Source organism: Garra rufa, chromosome 8, assembly GCF_049309525.1.
Source record: "Garra rufa chromosome 8, GarRuf1.0, whole genome shotgun sequence".
NCBI classification, from domain to species: domain Eukaryota; kingdom Metazoa; phylum Chordata; class Actinopteri; order Cypriniformes; family Cyprinidae; genus Garra; species Garra rufa.
The window spans coordinates 24,100,716-24,119,057 of NC_133368.1; the positions used below are offsets into that span (position 1 = coordinate 24,100,716).

Sequence of the window (18,342 nt, forward strand, 5' to 3'; positions counted from 1 at the left end):
ACTCATGAGCGATGCGTCTTTAAAACAAAAGCGTTAAAATAGAGAATCTTGCTTTTTTGAACGCAAGAAATACTGGCACCTTTTATCACTACACCACTTCTCGTTCGTTCGCTTCTCATTCAGATCTGATCCGTAATGCTCTGTCTTGCCATTTTTAAGCTAGCTCTTTTAAAAGAAGTTAAATTCCAGAATAAAAATGTTAGAGGTGGGCCGTTATCGGCGTTAACGTGCTGCGTTAACGTGAGACTCTTATCGGGCGATAAAAAAAAATATCGCCGTTAATCTATTCTCAAAGTTGGGTTGGGAGCTGGGTCTAAACTACGTAAGCTGTGATGACCTTCACCTTGATAGTTTAGCGCGGATGTCTACCTAGCCGAATTGAGTGTATGATGATCCGTGATCCGTACGGACCAAACCGGTTCGGCACGCATGTGATTCGCGGATTAACTGTTAAATTTAACCATCATAGAGTAAAAGTTTATAATTGGCACATGTTTTGTCTTGCCAATTTACCAATTCAAACAATTTAAAAAGGGAACACGCACGCCGACGCACACACCTGAAGAGAGCACGCGCACAGAGAGAGAGAGAGACAGAGAGAGGCGCGATTCACACAGATTGATTCCTCTTCAACTTCTTTTTGAACGGAAACACACATACAAAGTCATATCTTAATACCCGTTTTGGTATTCTGGTAAACACAGTCGGTTATGTCTTCAGTGAACCGAAACAGCTGAGAAAGAGATGCGTGCCAGTAGTCGGTAAGTGCATTATGCCTTAAAGAGACAGCATCCTATAAATACCTGCAGTGAGAAGCACTAGTTATTTACAATTAATTATTAAATTTTTTTTTTTTGAATTCTAGGGTTATTGATTTTATTAGTAACTTTATGTTGTATTCATTTACACTTGTTATTTGTGTAATTGTTCTTGTTTTGTTACTGACTTTATTAGTTCAGCTAGTAGTGTTTGCTGCGGATTAGAAGTAGCCTACTTAAAGTAAGCATTCAGTAATTAGTAAAAAACAAACTTTTTTGTTTTGTTTGTTTTTTGCTGATCCGAAAAATGATCCGATCCGTGACTCCAAATCCATGATGTGATCCGAATCGTGAGTTTTGTGATCCGTTGCACCACTAATATCCATGCCCTTGCGCATCTGTGTATTAATCTGCAACGCGCACGTCGCGCAGCCTTTTACTCAGAAGTAGTCTACATGCAGTGTGGAAATAGTTGGTTACACAAGTTTGTATAGTTAATTGTGTTGTAAATGCAATTGTCAAGCAGTTTGTGATGCATTTTGGAAACAGGAGATGGGCCCCTGGTCTAATGCGCCACCTGGCTTAAGAAACCCGTTCTCAAAGACTTACTTTTAGTCATTATTTGGGTAGCACACATATTCTGAATGCCTTCAGCAGAATTCAAATTAGCCATTTTAATCTAGATTAATCTAGATTAAAAAAATTAATCTATGCCCACCTCTAAAAAATGTACAGATAATTTACTCACCCCCTTGTCATCTAAGATGTTCATGTCTTTCTTTCTTCATTTGTAAAGAAATTATGTTTTTTAAGGAAAACATTTCAGGACTTCTCTCCATATAGTGGACTTCTATGCTGCCTGTGAGTTTGAACTTCCAAAATGCAGTTTAAATGCAGCTTTAAATGGCTCTAAACAATCCCAGCCAAGGAGGAAGGGTCTTATCTAGTAAAAAGATTTACAATTTATATACTTTATAACCTCAAATGCTCGTCTTGTCTTGGCGTCAACTCTGTGTATTCCGGTTCAAGTCAGTTAGGGTATGTCGAAAAACGCCCGTCTCATTTTGTCCTCCAACTTCAAAATCATCCTACATCACTGTTTTACATTTTCTTTGTAAAGTGTGTTTGATGATCTTTGCACGTTCACTTTGTAAAGACTGGTTCGGTACTTCTACAGCGATGTAGCATAATTTTGAAGTTGGAGGAGAAAATGAGATGGGAGTTTTTCAACATACCCTAACTGTCTTGAACCAGAACACAGAGCTAGACAAGGTTAAGAAGTATGTAAATTGTGTTTTTTTTTTTTTTCTCAAAATAACCGATCAATTCACAAGATAAGACCATTCTTTCTGATTTAGAGTCCTATGAAGCTGCATTTAAACTGCATTTTAGAAGTTCAAACTCGTGGGCACTATAGAAGTCCACTATATGGAGAACATTCCTGAAATGTTTTCCTCAAAAACATAATTTCTTCATGACTGAAGAAAGAAAGACATAAACATCCTGGATAACAAGGGGGTGAGTCATTCATCTGTAAATTTTTGTTCTGGAAGAGAACTTCTTCTTCAAGCGTCTCACGCAACGAACACCATATTATTAGGACGCTACTTCATCTTAAACAAGCTTTTTAAATAGATCTCGATTCTCCCTCTTTTCCATGGCAATCGTTTGCTGTTTTTGAACGCATGTACACATCCTGTGCTTTCAAATTGTCTTTTTTTAAGAAATTCAAACGATAAATACCATTTTGTGACTCTTTAATGTGTCATGACATTGCTGTAGCACTTCACGTTATATTTACTTAACGCGTGAAATAAACATGACTGAACATCAGAAGGTATTTTATTTCAACCGCAAAAAGACGTCAATACACACAATTTTTGTGCACGTCCACCGAAGTTAATCTACTCTCTTGTCGATTTGTTTGTTGGACAAAATGGTGGATTCTGCGTTATGACTGGTCAGATCGCCTGTCAATCAAGTTCCCTGCGAAGGGTCAGTTATGACCTTAATTTTTAGCCCAACAGTATAGGATGCAAAACTAAACATTTGTCAGTTTGGAGATAGTAGTTGATGTCAAGCAGGGTTGTCAGTTTTCACAACAAAACCCGCCTAATTGCTACTCAAAACTAGCCCAATCATTTCGGTGGGAGTTCCCTGCGTTCCAGGGGGTAAAATACTTTTTTTTTTTGACTGGCTTCTCTGGTAAAATTGAGAAAAACAGTGTTAAAGTAGCCCAATTCTGTGGTAAATCGTGTACTTAGAAATCTGCTACAGAATAGATATGAATTTAATGTTCAGTCATTCTTTAACACGCAATGATACTGTTTTTTAATCCATCCAGTTCAATCTATTAGAGTAATGATGACATTCATGTATAAAAATAAGAAATTAGTTTGGATTTAGTGACATTCCGAAAAGGGCCCAAAACAGATCATTTCTTTATTGTAAAATGTAAACATAGCTTGATTTCTCACAAGTTTTGTCATTATATTCATTGTTAAAGACTTTTTTTTTTTTACATTATTAGTGTCATAATGTATGTATGTGTAAAACTGGATCATGTAGACTTGCCATCTGTCATACCTGAAATTACTTGAATTATATGTGCAAAATGCTTTAGAACACCTATACTTTTATTAAGTATTGAGCACTTGCATTTACAAACTGAATATTGCGTCTCAATTGTTCCACTGATCATTTCTCTTTGTCCCAAGAATGTCTTATTTCAGAATTCAGAGTATTTCCCGTGAGAGCGATCAAAGGAGGAATGAATAACCACAAGCACATTTTAAATCGACACAGGCAGGGATTGAGCTATTATAAACTATGCTGACCTACAATCTAAAACTGTGTAACCCTAATATGGGGCCTATGTGGAAAAAAAAAAACACTGAACTTTACTGTGAGAATTGTTTTTTATGACATTTTTAAATACTCATTTTATATGGAAAGCGCAATCTTGTTAGTGTAAAATAAATATTTCCAGACATAATATTTATGTTTCTATAAATATTATGAGAATATTTATTTTTTATAGAAGTTTTCCTATTTTATTTTCCCAAATATGCATTCCAGAAAACCATAAGCAATGGAGTCCGACCAGCTTCATTGCTTTGGATTGTGCCTTCACTTAGTGTCTCTTTATTTGACTGGTCATGAAAGTTCTCACCAAGAACTTTCCATTATGTGAAAAAGAGGCAGTTACATTGGCCAGCAGAGCGTCTATTGCGATGAAACCTTTATTTATATAGATGAATGCAGAATAGAGGAACAGATATACTTAGCCACTCTAGTGGGCATTATATTGAATCATGAACACTCATTTTTCCTCTTGATGAATTGTTTGTAATGAGAAAGTGTAATAAAATTGGTCTTGATAACAATAAAAATGTCTTCCCGACTGTCTTTTGTGATTTCAGTCATTTTTATTACTGTGATTACTCCTGTGGTCCCATTCAAAAATTGTCAAAATGCTTCAGCATCTCCATAAATAATCACTGAAATATATCAAAAGTAAGCTCATGTCATTATATAATCATTTAAATTAAAATAAAACAAAGGCACATAATACAAATAAAATTGTGTTAATACATTTCTAGGATTAAACAGCGCTATTTGATTATAATAGTTAATATAATAGTTTCTGATACCGTAATGATTAGGATTAGCAGTTTGTTGTGGTCCAGGGGTTGATTTATTACTTCATAATTCATGGGACTTCCATTAGTCCCATGAATATGAATGAAAAGATATAGAATTGTTTATTTCTTCTTTCTCTTTTCCACAATCTTGACAAAGTTCTGAACATCCTCTGCCAGTAACTGCGGCTCCTCCATAGCAGCAAAATGGCCCCCGCGAGCCATGGGGGTGTAAGTCTTGAGGTTATGGTATTTCTGTTTCACCCACAATTTAGGGGAGTGCATCACCTCATTGGGGAATGATGCCACAGCTGACGGAACGGAAACTGGAAGCCTATTGGGTAAAAAAGTGAAAGTAAAGTCGATTTTAAGTAAACATGGCTTCCACATAAATTTCAAGCATCTTAAATGTTTTCAACATCGATAATACATTTTATTTTTTATTTTTATTCAAATAGAAACAGTCATTTTAAATTGCAATATTTTACAATATTACTGTTTGTACTTTATTTTTCATCAAATAAATATGGAATCCCATTCCCACCACTAAATAAAAACATTAAAAAACTATATCTTACAATTTATTTTTCTGGCAATTGCAAGTTATAAAGTCAGAATTGCATGATATAAACTCACAATTGCGAGTTATAAAATCAGAATTATGTGATACAAACTGCCAATTCTGACTTTATTTTCAATTCTTATGATACAAACCCCGCAATTGCAAGTTATAAAGTCAGAATTGCGTGATACAAACTGCCAATTCTGACTTTTTTTTCTCAGAATTGGAATATAAACTTGCAATTCTGAGAAATAAAGTCTATTGCATGATCTAAAGTCCCAACTGCGAGTTATAAAGTCAGAATTTTGAGATATAAATTTGCAATTCTGAGAAATTAAGTCAGAATAGTGTGATAACAACTCACAATTCAGACTTTTTTTCTCCATTTGCGTGATATAAACTCACAATTGCGAGTTATAAAGTCAGAATTATGTGATACAAACTGGCAATTCTGACTTTATTTTCAATTCTTAAGATATAAACTCGCAATTGCAAGTTATAAAGTCAAAATTGCGTGATACAAACTGGCAATTCTGACTTTTTTTCCTCAGAATTGAAATATAAACTTGCAATTCTGAGAAATTAAGTCTATTGCATGATCTAAAGTCCCAACTGCGAGTTATAAAGTCAGAATTGTGAGATATAACTTGCAATTCTGAGAATTTAAGTCAGAATAGTGTGGTATTAACTCACAATTCAGACTTTTTTTCTCCATTTGCGTGATATAAACTCACAATTGCGAGCTATAAAGTCAGAATTATGTGATACAAACTGGCAATTCTGACTTTATTTTAAATTCTTAAGATATAAACTTGCAATTGCAAGTTATGAAGTAAGAATTGCGTGATACAAACTGGCAATTCTGACTTCTCAATTTATAAACTTAGAATTGTGAGTTTATATCTTGCCATTCGTATTTTAAACTATTCTGAGTTAAGTCAGAATTGTAAGATATAAACTTGCAATTCTGAGAACATATCAGTCACTTCCCCTCAAAACTAGACTTGATAACTTGCAATTGCGAGTTTTTATCTCACAATTCTGAGAAAAAAAGTCTGAATTGCGAGTTTGTTCCACACTGTTATGTAAAAAAAGAAGAATTGTGGAATAAAAAGTCGCAATAACCTCTTTTTTTGTTCAGTGGCGGAAATGGGCTTCCATATATAAATGCATCCTTGTTTAGTATAAGAAACTTAAAGCATCAAAATATATTTTGCTGACCCCTGACAGTAGTGTACATATTTACACACAGCCTAAATACTTTTAGGAACACAGTATTGATGAGTACTAAACAGAAAATACAGCTTCACATAATGTTAATCAAAGCCTGTAGTTCTCTTACTTTGCATGGAGCTGGTTCAGGCCTTTGCTAAAATTCTCCTTATAGAAACGCATTGAGGATATAATGCATCTAGAGGTCCAGTAGATCATCACATTTGTCAGAAGATCATCAAGAGAATACTTCCTGTTGGGGAATCAACAGATTATTTAACTAAACCGACATTTCACTGACCTATCCACCTTTTTCCTTTCCATAAGAGTGGGCGCAGCCATTTGTACATTTTACGGGTTTGTCTTCTGGTCTCATCCCCGTTCATCTATTTTTAGCTGTACAAAACAGCTCATTTTGCGGCTTGATATTGCAAATTGGTGTGTCTTACCATATTATTTTAATGTATTATCTTAATTATAAACACACTGGTTTGTAGTGCAACAGCTTTACCGTTTATTCTTTATTCTTCTTGATATTTTTCTTTATAGTGGCTAATGAACTGGAAGTCTCACCCATAAGCTTACCTCTACATTAAGGAAAAAGAACTCAAAAATGACTACCTCTCCAGCCCACCATCCTCAAGCTTCTTAAAATCAGGATCAGTCCAGGTTGAAAATTTCTCCAAAATGTAGGCAGCCAAACCAACGGGAGAGTCATTCAATCCACGGCCTGTGAAATACAGTCAAGCTTCAAATCCAATTCTGTTGTTTAATAACACTAAATATATAATCCAATCAACCAATGTCACAACAAATTCTTAAAGGAATGTATTAAAAGTTGTACTCACCTGCAGTGTCAGGTTTAGTCGACTGTATGTGCATGTATCCAGACTCCCTTATTGTGTCTATTACAAGTTTTTGCATAGACGGGAAAAGACGTTTCACATCATGCTCAGTGAAGCCGAAGAGTTTGGGGAATCGGCGACCAAAAAATATAGACAACATCATTAGGAGGCCTGCTTTTCCCGGAGGAGCAAAGTTAATGTGGAGGCCTTTCACAGCACTGAGGAGAACAAAGATGAACAACAAGTCAATTGTTGAAATCTTTCAAGTACTTGAAATCTGTTTATTTCAGATTTTTTAGGGCGGCCCCCTAAAGAAGAGGCTTGGACCAAATTTGTATTCGCGAAGTCTCCGGAAAAAAAAATAGTCAGGAAGTGGCGAAGTCACGCAGTCCATGACGGACAGATTGTTAATGTCTGGTCTATGTGGTAATGTAGTACATCGGGCAGGAGATTCTAAAGCTCACCTATCATTCATCGACCTCAAATATGGCTTTTCATCTGAAATACAGTATTTAAGTAGTAGCAACTTTACATGGCAGCTCAATCTAATGTTAACCTAGAAAAATGTGTGCTATTCAAGTGTCTTTGCCGAGTGTGGAAGCAGAATAATAGTGCGTTTACTGCATGACAGATGGAGGCGCTGGTGCTCTCACAATAACAACAACACGTTGTGCTTTTGTAAAATAATGAAAGCAAACAGGATGCGCTTTCTGTCGTCTCAGTCTCTCAGCGACTTGAGCACAAAACTTCGAAACTCTGTGTATACTTGCCTTACAGACATGAGAAATGTATCTATAGAGCAGGGATCCTCAAATCTTACCCTGGAGGTCCAATGCACTGCAGAGTTTAGCTCTAACCCTAATCAAACACACCTGAGAATGCTAATCAAGGTCTTCAGGATCATTAGAGAATCACAGGTAGGTGAGTTTCATCAGGGTTGGAGCTAAACTCTGCAGCGCATTGGACCTCCAGGGTAAGATTTGAGGAACCCTGCTATAGAGAGTGAAATGTCTACTTTTAAATAAATCAATTCAAACAGAAAACAAATATTCTCAGATTATGTAATCCGTATGAAACATACATGCATATAGTTGCATCCATGATAAATCAGTTTTGCCGACTTCATCTCTTAAACCGAAAACAAAAAGAAAGCGCTAGTTTATCAATAAATTATTAAAACGTTAATGCAGTCTCCTTGCTGTTTCTCCCTAGCACATTCATAATTATTTTATCTGCCGATGTGCTGTGGCTTTTTTTGTGCGCACTTGAACGCTTATTAGGCTATGTAAGCACTTAAAGCAGGGTTTCTGCAGATATGAACAAGTGAAATTTAAGACTTTTTAAGACCTTTTTAATACCACCTTATATGAAATTTAAGACCTAAACCTGTAATGGAAATAGATATTATATTACATGCATATGTGATATTTAATGTGTTTAATGTAAAAAGTAAACAAAATTTCATGGCTGTCATAAATTAAATTTATTACTACGATATACAGTGAACTTTCCATATCAGCAGATACTATTCCACACAAAATATCCCCATAAAAGTACCACTAGAAATATCTGATGTAAAAAAAAAAATTCTGAAGCGATTTTTTTTTTTACTTTTGAAATGTATGCGTACCTTTGAAATTTATTTTATGAATTTATCAATGAATTCTAAATGTCTGTTAGCAGTGAGATTACATAATTTACACTGCAAAATTAAAAGTGAGATTAATGTTTTAAATACATTTATTGATTTATAAATATATATGTTAGAAATGTTATATAAATACTGCGATTCTGTCTGAAGACGCAGTAACTTCCACAGAGGGAGAAAAAAATATACAGTTGTTAGCAACTGGCCTTAGCCAAGCCCTATATTCAGTTTTTCCAAGCCCAGTATCGCTAAACTTGCACTTCCCCATAGCTAAAAAATTAAATCCATTTGACTTCTGCGGTACAATCCGAGAGAGACTCGCGCCAATAACAGAAAGCTGATTGGCTATTGCATGCTGGTCTCATTTGTAGTTTAAATTCAGCAAATTATATTTGGAATAGTGAAATAAAGAACTACAACACCACGGAAACAACAGAAAGAGAATTTAGATGAGCATTAGAGGTAGCGTTACATGGACATCGGAAAAATAAGACCTGTGTAAAATTATTTAAGACCTAGAACAGCGAATTTAAGACTTTTTAAGGCCTAAAATTTTGATTTTTAAATTTTAGACTTTTTAAGACCCCGCGGAAACCCTGTATATAAATATAATATAAAATGTGACTGTCTTCTATGTGTTGCAGTGTGGAGATGTTGGTGAAGAAGTGCTCTGTTTCCCCAGACTACTTTGCTGAATGTGTTTAATACAGATGGAGTAGACTCACTCAAGCTTACACACACACAGCAGTCTGATGCTTTCCATGGCATTGTTTTTAAGTGAATGGTAATGAGATCCTTATCATGGTGGCGGGAGTTTAACCAAGACTCTGAATAATACGCTTTAATTAATTACTGTAAGACTGAATGTTTAAACTTCTGTCTAAACATACATAGACTGTGTATAAATATGATTATGCTGCTGCTGAGGGCTTTTAAATACTGTCACTTTATTACAAAAATAAAATAAAAAAATGGCTCAAAGTTTTCTTTCTTTTCCTTATTATATTAAATTGAAAAAAGCCACAAGTTGCCATATACAGCTGAGGTCAAAAAGTTACATACACCGTGCAGAATCTAAGCGTTAATAATTTTATCAAAATAGGAGGGATCATGCAAAATGAATAAGATATTTCACATATAAGATGTTAACTTATAGTCCACAATAGAAAACAATAGTAGAAATTATAAAAAAATGACCCTGTTCAAAAGTTTACATCCCCTTGATTCTTAATACTGTGTGTTACCTGAATGATTCACAGCTGTGTTTTTTTGTTTAGTGATAGTAATGAGTCACTTGTTTGTCCTGAACAGTTAAACTGCCTGCAGTTCTTTGGACAAATACTTCAGGTCCCACAAATTCTTTGTTTTTGTTTTTTAGCATTTTTATGTATTTAAACTAGTGGTGGGCCGTTATCGGCGTTAACGTGCTGCGTTAACGTGAGACTTTTATCGGGCGATAAAAAAAATATCGCCGTTAATCTATTCTCAAAATTGGGTTGGGAGCTGGGTCTAAACTACGCAAGCTATGATGACTTTCACCTTGATAGTTTAACGCGGATATATACCAAAGACTATAGAATATGGTCGCGCGTTTATGTCTCCTCCGCCAAAACACAGGCGGGATCACGTCGTCCTTCATTCATAAAAATCGAATCTATTATAGCGCGAAATGCCACGTAAATTCGTCGTTTTTTGGATTCATAAATCAAATATGGTCTGTCACTTAATTCAAATCGCGATATGGACTAGTGTCTGTGAAAACTGAAATGCAAAAAGACCGTTTTAATATGAACAGGGTGTCTACAGGTTTGACCAAGTTAAATTTAAGACATTTTAAGACTTTTTAATACCATTTTCAAACAAAATTTAAGACCAAATTGAAAGTCCCGCAAAAGTCTAGCACAAAACTATGAAGATATTTTAAATTATTATTTTATTTAACTGATTATTCTTGGGAATATTAAACAGAAAACACTATTCCAGAAGAAGAAATTATTTTCTATTCCATGACAAAGTCAAGGCTCTCACACACTTTGAAGCCAATGTAACAAACACGGATTTTGAGCCATGGATCGGATCATTTTTCGGATCAGCAAAAAAAAAAAAAAAAGTTTGTTTTTTTCCTAATTACTGAATGCTTACTTTAGGTAGGCTACTTCTCATCCACAGCAAAAACTACTATCTGAACTAAAGTTCAGTAACAAAACAAGAACAATTACACAAATGACAAGTGTAAATGAATACAATATAAAGTTAGTAATAAAATCAATAACACTAGTATTCAGGAGGGGAAATTTAATAATTAATTGTAAAATAACTAGTGTTTCTCACTGCAGGTATTTATAGGACGCTGTCTCTTTAAGGCCAAATGGACGAACCGAATACTGGCACGCATCTCTTTCTCAGTAGGGCTGTTCGATTCCGAAAATTTTGGAATCGATTCCGATTCCGATTCCTGGTTCTGGAATCGATTGGATTCGATTCCAGAATCGATTCCTCACTGTTGTTTCGATTCTTTTTCGATTCTTGTTTTTTAGATTGGAGGAAGCTAATTTCGCAATGTATGCAGGATGTAAAGGTTGTATAAAGTTACCTTCTCATAATATTAAGCTTCATTTGTAAAAAAAAAAAAAAAAAAAAAAAAAGAAGATATATATATACTATTTTTCTGTAGCTCTGACTGATTTCAAATTGTAATTCGTTGCCCAGGAAATTAGTCATAACCCACAGCTCAGCAGTGGACATGCATTTATTGCATGAATAAAACAAGATGTGACGTGTATAAAATGACAAAACTATACACTGAAACAAAATAAACAGAACTTTAACAACAACACTGATATGAGAGCTCGTGGCGAGAACTGTCAATCAGATGCGCTCTCGGCCACTGATACGTGCTCTCTGCGTTTTCTTTCAGAGTTATCATTTGGCTGATCAGTGGCGATTTCTTTAAGACTGCAAGGGAAGCTCAGCTTCCCCTATAATGTCACAAAATTAATGGTCAAATTACGTACTATTGTATTAACATTTTATTGACTAAAAAATGCGTTAGAAAAAGTTCATCTCAAAGACGAGTTCGTTCAGAATCAGTTAGAAATAGCAGGTCGGCTGACTTGATTTTCTTCTCATACATTCCCGTAGCGTCACAGTGCATTTCCCCATTGAAGCCCAGCGTCCATTGACTTCAATGGGGCTGCTTTGAACGTTTTTTTTTCAGTGCTTTGAAACTAGACGGTCATTGGATAAACGCTGCGATTATGTCCCGCCCACGGACGCTCAGCGTCTCTGGGAGTGAATGAGGAGTGGGCTGGCCTGGACGCTGAGCTTCTGCGTGATGATTGGAGGGTCTGTCGAAAGATTGCATCTCCTTTTGACTGACAGCGATTTTGTACTATAAGGAATCGCTGAAGCTATTCGCGCTCCGTCCCATCGTGGATTTCTCAAGTTCAGTCGAAATAAAAACTGCTGCAACCTATTTCCTTATATTTGCTTGGCGAAATTGCTTGATTTTCATCATACATTTCACACAATTATACACCACATTCCTTGTTTCACTTTTACAGAGTTTAATATTTTTTTTAGATCGTTCATTCATTCATTCATATAGTAGGCTAGGCTAGCGTCCTGGGTGAAACTGCACACGAAATCCACTGGAAAAGACGCCTAGTTGGTACGACAGGGTCACAGACCATTTTCTTGAAAAGGAACGTAGGGCAGAATTTACTTTTAAATAAATAGACAATTTTATGATGTAGGCCGAAAATGAGCTTCCCCTATTTGACAGACCAGTAGCCGCCACTGTGGCTGATAGATTAAAAATAGCATTTATTTAAGATGTAAATAAGATCAAGACACGTCATGATCTATTCTGTCGTGCAGCGCTCTAAATTGTGGACATCATGAGCCAGTTTTCCCGTAAAATAACATCTGAATCGTTTTTTGAACTGGTTCATTTAAATAATCTATCCGAACGAATCTTTTTGTGGAAATGTATCAGACTATAATAACTATTAGTGAGCAAGAGGCAAATTAATGGGTGCTTCTCAAACTGAAGGCTGCGTCCTTAAACTAATTTTTATTACGTTTATTTTCGTCAATCGACGTTTGATGACTTGCAGCCGAAATATGCAGCCTTCATGGAATGCAGCCTTCCGTTTAAGAGGTAAGTTTTGTTGAACTGAAAACGGCTCTGAATGAGGAGTCGATTCCCCTTGAGAGGATCGATTCCAAACGTTGGAATCGACTCTCGATTCCCAATGCCTCGGAATCGAGGAATCGATTCTTTTTGGAATCGATTCCCAGCCCTATTTCTCAGCTGTTTCGGTTCACTGAAGACATAAACGACTGTTAAACAGAATACCTAAACGGGTATTAAGACATGACTTGGTATGTACGTTTCCGTTCAAATAGCAGTTAAAGAGGAATCAATCTGTGTGAATCGCGCGCCTCTCTCTCCTCTCTCTCTCTCTCTCTCTCTCTGCGCGTGCTCGCGTCAGGTGTGTGCGGCAACGTAAAAACGTGCTAATTATAAACTTTTACTCTATGATGGTTAAATTTAACAGTTAATCTGCGAATCAAATGCGTGTAGTTGGGCGGAAACCCGCTAAATCTTGCAACACTGAGGCGTTGTCAAGCAAGCGTGTGTCTATAGCAACAGAACAGATTTAGAACCTGCGCAGGAGATTCTCCTCAAAACGATAAACTTTCCCTTCTCAAAGTGTAAAAAATTTAAGACCCTTGGATTTAGATTTAAGACAAATTAAGACATTTAAAGGCCTTATTTTAGGACAACGCAATTTAAGACTTTTTAAGACTTTTTAAGGATCCGCGGCCACCCTGTAAAGGCTCATTATTATGATTTATATGGTTTATTAATAAACGTGTGACTAATAGCCGACTAATGCTTCGAATGAATGACTACTAGTCAACCAGAAAAATCTTTAGTCGAGAGGAGCCCTAGATTTTTTTTTATAGAAAAGCTACAATGCCATTTTGCTTCAAATTTATTGCATCTAATGTTGTAATTACTTCCCAACTTGTAAATGTGAACTTCCAAGGGAAACTTATTAGAAATGTGGATAAAGTGGAGACTTGGAGAGACATGGAGAGTCAAGAGCCACTACTTTTATACATACTTGGGGTCCAGCTGGGCCATATTAGTGGTAATAAGTGAGCCCCAGTCTCCTCCCTGAACATAGTACTGGTTGAAACCAAGCCTCTTCATCAGTTTATTGAATATGTGTGCAGCACATACACCGTCAAAACCTGTGCAAAACACATTTTGATCGTTAAAAAATGCAAAACATGAAAAATATACATGTTTGAATCTGTTAGGTTGGGTTGTTTGCCCTTTACCTTTCTTATGTGGGGCTTCTGAGAAACCATAACCAGGTATTGAGGGACAAATGATTTCGAAGGTTATGTCATCCGGATTGGATGGCTCCGTGAGTAGGGGGATGATACCATAAAACTCATAGAAGGAGCCTGGCCATCCATGTACCATCATCAGAGGCAGAGCACGGGTTCCCTCAGGCAGGTTCTTCGGTTTCACATGAACATAGTGAATATCAATACCTTTTGTTATAGAGGACAACACAACACAGAATTAAAATGGAATCAGTTGTGATGTACTACTGATGATATATGCAAAAAACATAAGCATCTCTCAGTGAAAAATATACAGTCAAACCAAAAATTATTCAGACACCAGATCAAATTTTTGATATTTTTTTACTAGTGGGTGCAGGACACTATAGTTCATTTATGTCAGTAAGGATAGCAAAATACAGTAAACTGTGACATATTATACCCAAAAATTCTTTATACAGTGGACTACCAGTAAAACTGATTAAAAAAATTATTCAGTCATTTTGACCTGACCATGTTTTGCTTAAGTGTTTTTTCTTAATTTGCTAATGCAACCTTTTTACACCACAGACTGAACAAAATTGAGCATTGCTTGGTAACTTGATAGGTGTGTTATAATAGTTGTCTGAATTTTGGTTGACTGTAATCCATTACATAACTTTCTATCAAAGTTATCTGACATTATCAAGATGAATTTGTTCTGACACAGTTTAACTTGAGTTCTTGTTATATTTTATTACCATTTTCTAAACTATAGCAAATAAACTATGATAATGTGAGAAATGTTGAAGGTGTCTGAATAAATTTTGGTTCGCCTGTAGTTTTAAAGGAATAAATATTTTTGGAAAATTTTAGCATTACATTATTTGCTTACAATTGAATTTATTCTCTGCAGTGAATGGGTGCCATCACAATGAGATTTTAAACAGCTGATAAAGACATCAAAATAATACACAATATCACTTTAGTTGATCAATTAATGTCTTGAATCGAAAAGCTTTGTGTTTGTAAGAATCAAATCCTTAATGTTTTTAATTTCAAACCACTGCTTCTGTCTAAAATATGAGTCCTCTATCCATAATACGTATTTTTACAGTGAAAAAGCTGTCTAGTCTGAATCAGGAGAGAAATATGTACAGATCAAGCACTGTTTACAAGCAAAAACAGTCCAACAGTGGATTTTGAAGAACAGGGGATGAAGGAAGTTTCAATGAAGGAAGCATTACTATTGATTATGGAATGGTATTTTAGACTGGGAATGGGATTATGGATGGTTTAAAGTAAAAAAAAAAAAAATATTTATTGACAGACTAGAGTCGTGTGGATTGCTTGTGGATTATTCTGTTGTTTTTATCAGCTATATGGACTTTCATTCATATATGGAATGCTGAATAGCTCCCAAACCTTTCAAATGAAGAAACAAACTCATCTATATGAGTCTGGCCTGAGTCAATTGTCAGCTGTATTTAAAATCATTATTAAACTATTCCTTTGAGGTGCATTTACCGTTGCTCTGTGAAAGTTTGCATGATCTGTGTGAAATCTGCAATGCATTTTGTAAATCTTTTGTGTTTTTCATGCAGAATTGTGTCGGAAATTTCACTAATGTGACCACAACTTTACTATATCTTTATACTAGTCAGGGCTCACCTTCGATTTTGGTTTTGAAATGAGGATATTTGTTCAGTTTATCCACTTGCTTCTTCCAGTTAAAATCATTCCTCCAATAAGACACAACCTTCTCAAGGTATTTGGAGTTAAAGCCATAGTGAAACTGACTGTCTTCAAGAGAAGGAAAGGAGCGGGTCTGATCTAGCCTGCGGTGCAGATCCTAAGAAATATAAAGGAGCTTTTGCTAAAGACAAAATACCAAAAAGTATTTCCACTGAAACAACTATGTGAAATGTTATTGAGATTTACCTCAATCTCTTCTGCAGTTGTCTCAACTTTAAAAGGGCGGATGCTGTCATCCTCGGGTCCTTGGGGACAAGCTCCCACACCCCACCACCCATCCTGAGTTTTCAGGACAGTCTTTCTCTTCTTCAGGAATACCCAGGCTACCACCGCTCCGAGCCCCAACGCCACTGCCAACTCTGTGTACATAGTTTAGGGCCCTGGAATGAAGCAAATAACATTTTTATCTCTTTGGTGTAAGCTGAGTGTCTTTCTCAAGGGATAAATGGCGACTGCTCACGGATTGCAGAGTTTGAACCTGCAACCTTTCATACAACCACTAGGCAATGTGCTTTTAATGCACGCATGCATGCAAGAGAATGGAGCAAAGGTTTATTGTTGCACAACATTCCCAGCACTGGGATTAGAATGGACTTTAGTTACAACATTTGGGGCATAATGCATGACAAAGCTCTTCTCTGTCTAACTCCCAATGCAGACTAAATACCCTGTAAACAGGAATGTCAAAATGTGGGCTGTTCTAATTATGAATTATTTACAAAATAAAGATCAAAATAGACAACCTCATCTGACATACTACCTTTTCTGCACAAACAACTGATATACACAGTTTTAACTATCTGAATAAATAATTTATTCTAAGAGGCTAAAGAATTTTAGTGGAATTTTAGTAAGAGCCTAAGCAACTTTTCAGTTCGGTGAACCACCAAGCAGTTAACATAACCTGCACAGAAGTTACTTTTTAATTGCATTTACCTTAACAAACTTATTATTGTTGAACGAATAAGTTGTTGCATAACCAGTGATTTGACAGTCATAATTGTACATGTATAGATCGAGCCATACAAACACGCTAACCGATTGATATGCTGTTGCTTGAGATTAATAATAATTGACAGTCTAGGTAAAATCTGCAAAAACGCCATGATTAATAATGCCAGACATGAAGCACACTCACCTCAATAAGTAGCAAAGTAATGCTGCGATCGTTTAGCACCAAGACGCAGTAACACACCCCCAATGCACCATGGGAAATGTAGTCACATAATGGTCACAATATAGTCAGGCGCTGCGCACGCTACCTTTTATTGTGAAAAGCAGTTTTGTTCTGTTATGTAATATTCGTTTACTTCTTTCAAAAAATAGTGGTGGTTTTATTGTGTTACAAAATAAATGCACACCAAGCAAACGTTTTCACATTTCACAAATTTGCATTGTGATTGTTGTAGTTAGGTAATAGCCTTTCGCAATAAAAACGTTCAAGAAATCAGTTAGGTAATAACCTTTTACAATAAAAACGTTCTAGAAATCAAAATAGTACAACTGTATCCAAAAATAAAGCTTTTTTTTATTGCACCTAAGTAAACAATTTATATATTTATGCCTGACTGGAACAGCGCCCGCTCAGGGAGACTGACAGGAGGGCGGGTTTTCTGAGGTAAAACACTTATGATTCACTACGATTTATATCAGTTACTTTTGTTAAACGTACTCACAAAATATGTCAATAATGGTGGTATAGCGTGCCGTGTACTGAGTGGTTGTGCTATCAATGTTTTACCACAGCAGCTGTACATCCTGACAAGATTTTGTCCGCCTGAGGAACCCATGTTGCTACTTTAAACATGGCAGTTTAAGGGCATAAAGTTACTGGAAAGTCATCTAAGCAGGTAGGCCAGATTTCCTGTGAATAATAAATTGTATCTATTAACCAATACAGACATTTCAATAGATATAAAACCAAAGTTTTAAAGGAAAAGTTTACCAAAAAATACGAATTCTGTCATTAATTATTCACCCTCATGTTGTTCCAAACCTGTAAGGCCTTTCGTTCATCATCAAAACACAAAATAACTCTTATAGCAAGAGTCCTACCATGGTCAAATCACACAGACTGTCCCAGGAGTGAAAAAAATATTGAATAAAGTCATTATTTTCAATTTCTTTGAGCACAAAAAGTAATCTCATAGCTTCATAAAATATGGAGTATTTTAATGATGTCTTTACTAAGTTTTTGGGGCTTGATCTAGGTAGTTGCGTTGCTGTCTATGCAGGCTCAAAATATAGCCAAAATAGCCTTCATTTTTGTTCTGAAGATGAACCATCCTTTTAAATTGTTTAAAAACTAGTTTACAATTTCTAAAACATCGAGTAGTTTCAGTTTTTTATAAAACTGACACCCTTCAGTCCACAACCATCTTAAGAAAAAGTGTTTTTGGACAGAAGCATATGTAGACCACAAAACCAGCCATAAGGGTCAAAATTTTTAAAATTAGACAATATTTGGTTGAGATACAACTACTTGAAAATCTAGAATCTTAGGGTGCAAGAAAATGAAAATATTGGGAAAATCACCTTGTCCAAATTAAATTCTTCTTAGCAATGCATATTACTA

The 18,342-nt window shown here is 35.7% G+C and overlaps 1 protein-coding gene across 1 annotated transcript; it reads right to left on the reverse strand.

Moving 5' to 3' along the window:
* Positions 1-3,977: 3,977 nt before the first annotated feature.
* LOC141340922 (epoxide hydrolase 1-like) lies at positions 3,978-16,983 on the reverse strand. Its single transcript, XM_073846040.1, has 9 exons — positions 16,906-16,983; positions 15,954-16,147; positions 15,684-15,864; positions 14,022-14,240; positions 13,802-13,931; positions 7,022-7,236; positions 6,795-6,903; positions 6,304-6,426; positions 3,978-4,733 (listed from the first exon to the last, which is right to left on the reverse strand). Exons 2-9 carry the CDS (start codon positions 16,134-16,136, stop codon positions 4,523-4,525), a joined length of 1,371 nt encoding a protein of 456 aa, XP_073702141.1. The 5' UTR covers positions 16,137-16,147; positions 16,906-16,983; the 3' UTR covers positions 3,978-4,522.
* Between the last annotated feature and the right edge of the window lie 1,359 nt (positions 16,984-18,342).

What these genes read in the sequence shown, in the direction of transcription:
- LOC141340922 (XM_073846040.1), bottom strand. Translation starts at nt 16,136, where the DNA reads ATGTACACAGAGTTGGCAGTGGCGTTGGGGCTCGGAGCGGTGGTAGCC. An exon ending in TTTCAAAACCAAAATCGAAG is followed by an intron (nt 14,241 to 15,683) that starts GTGAGCCCTGAC and finishes CTATAACAAAAG; the next exon opens with GTATTGATATTCACTATGTT. An exon ending in AGAAGCCCCACATAAGAAAG is followed by an intron (nt 13,932 to 14,021) that starts GTAAAGGGCAAA and finishes TGTTTTGCACAG; the next exon opens with GTTTTGACGGTGTATGTGCT.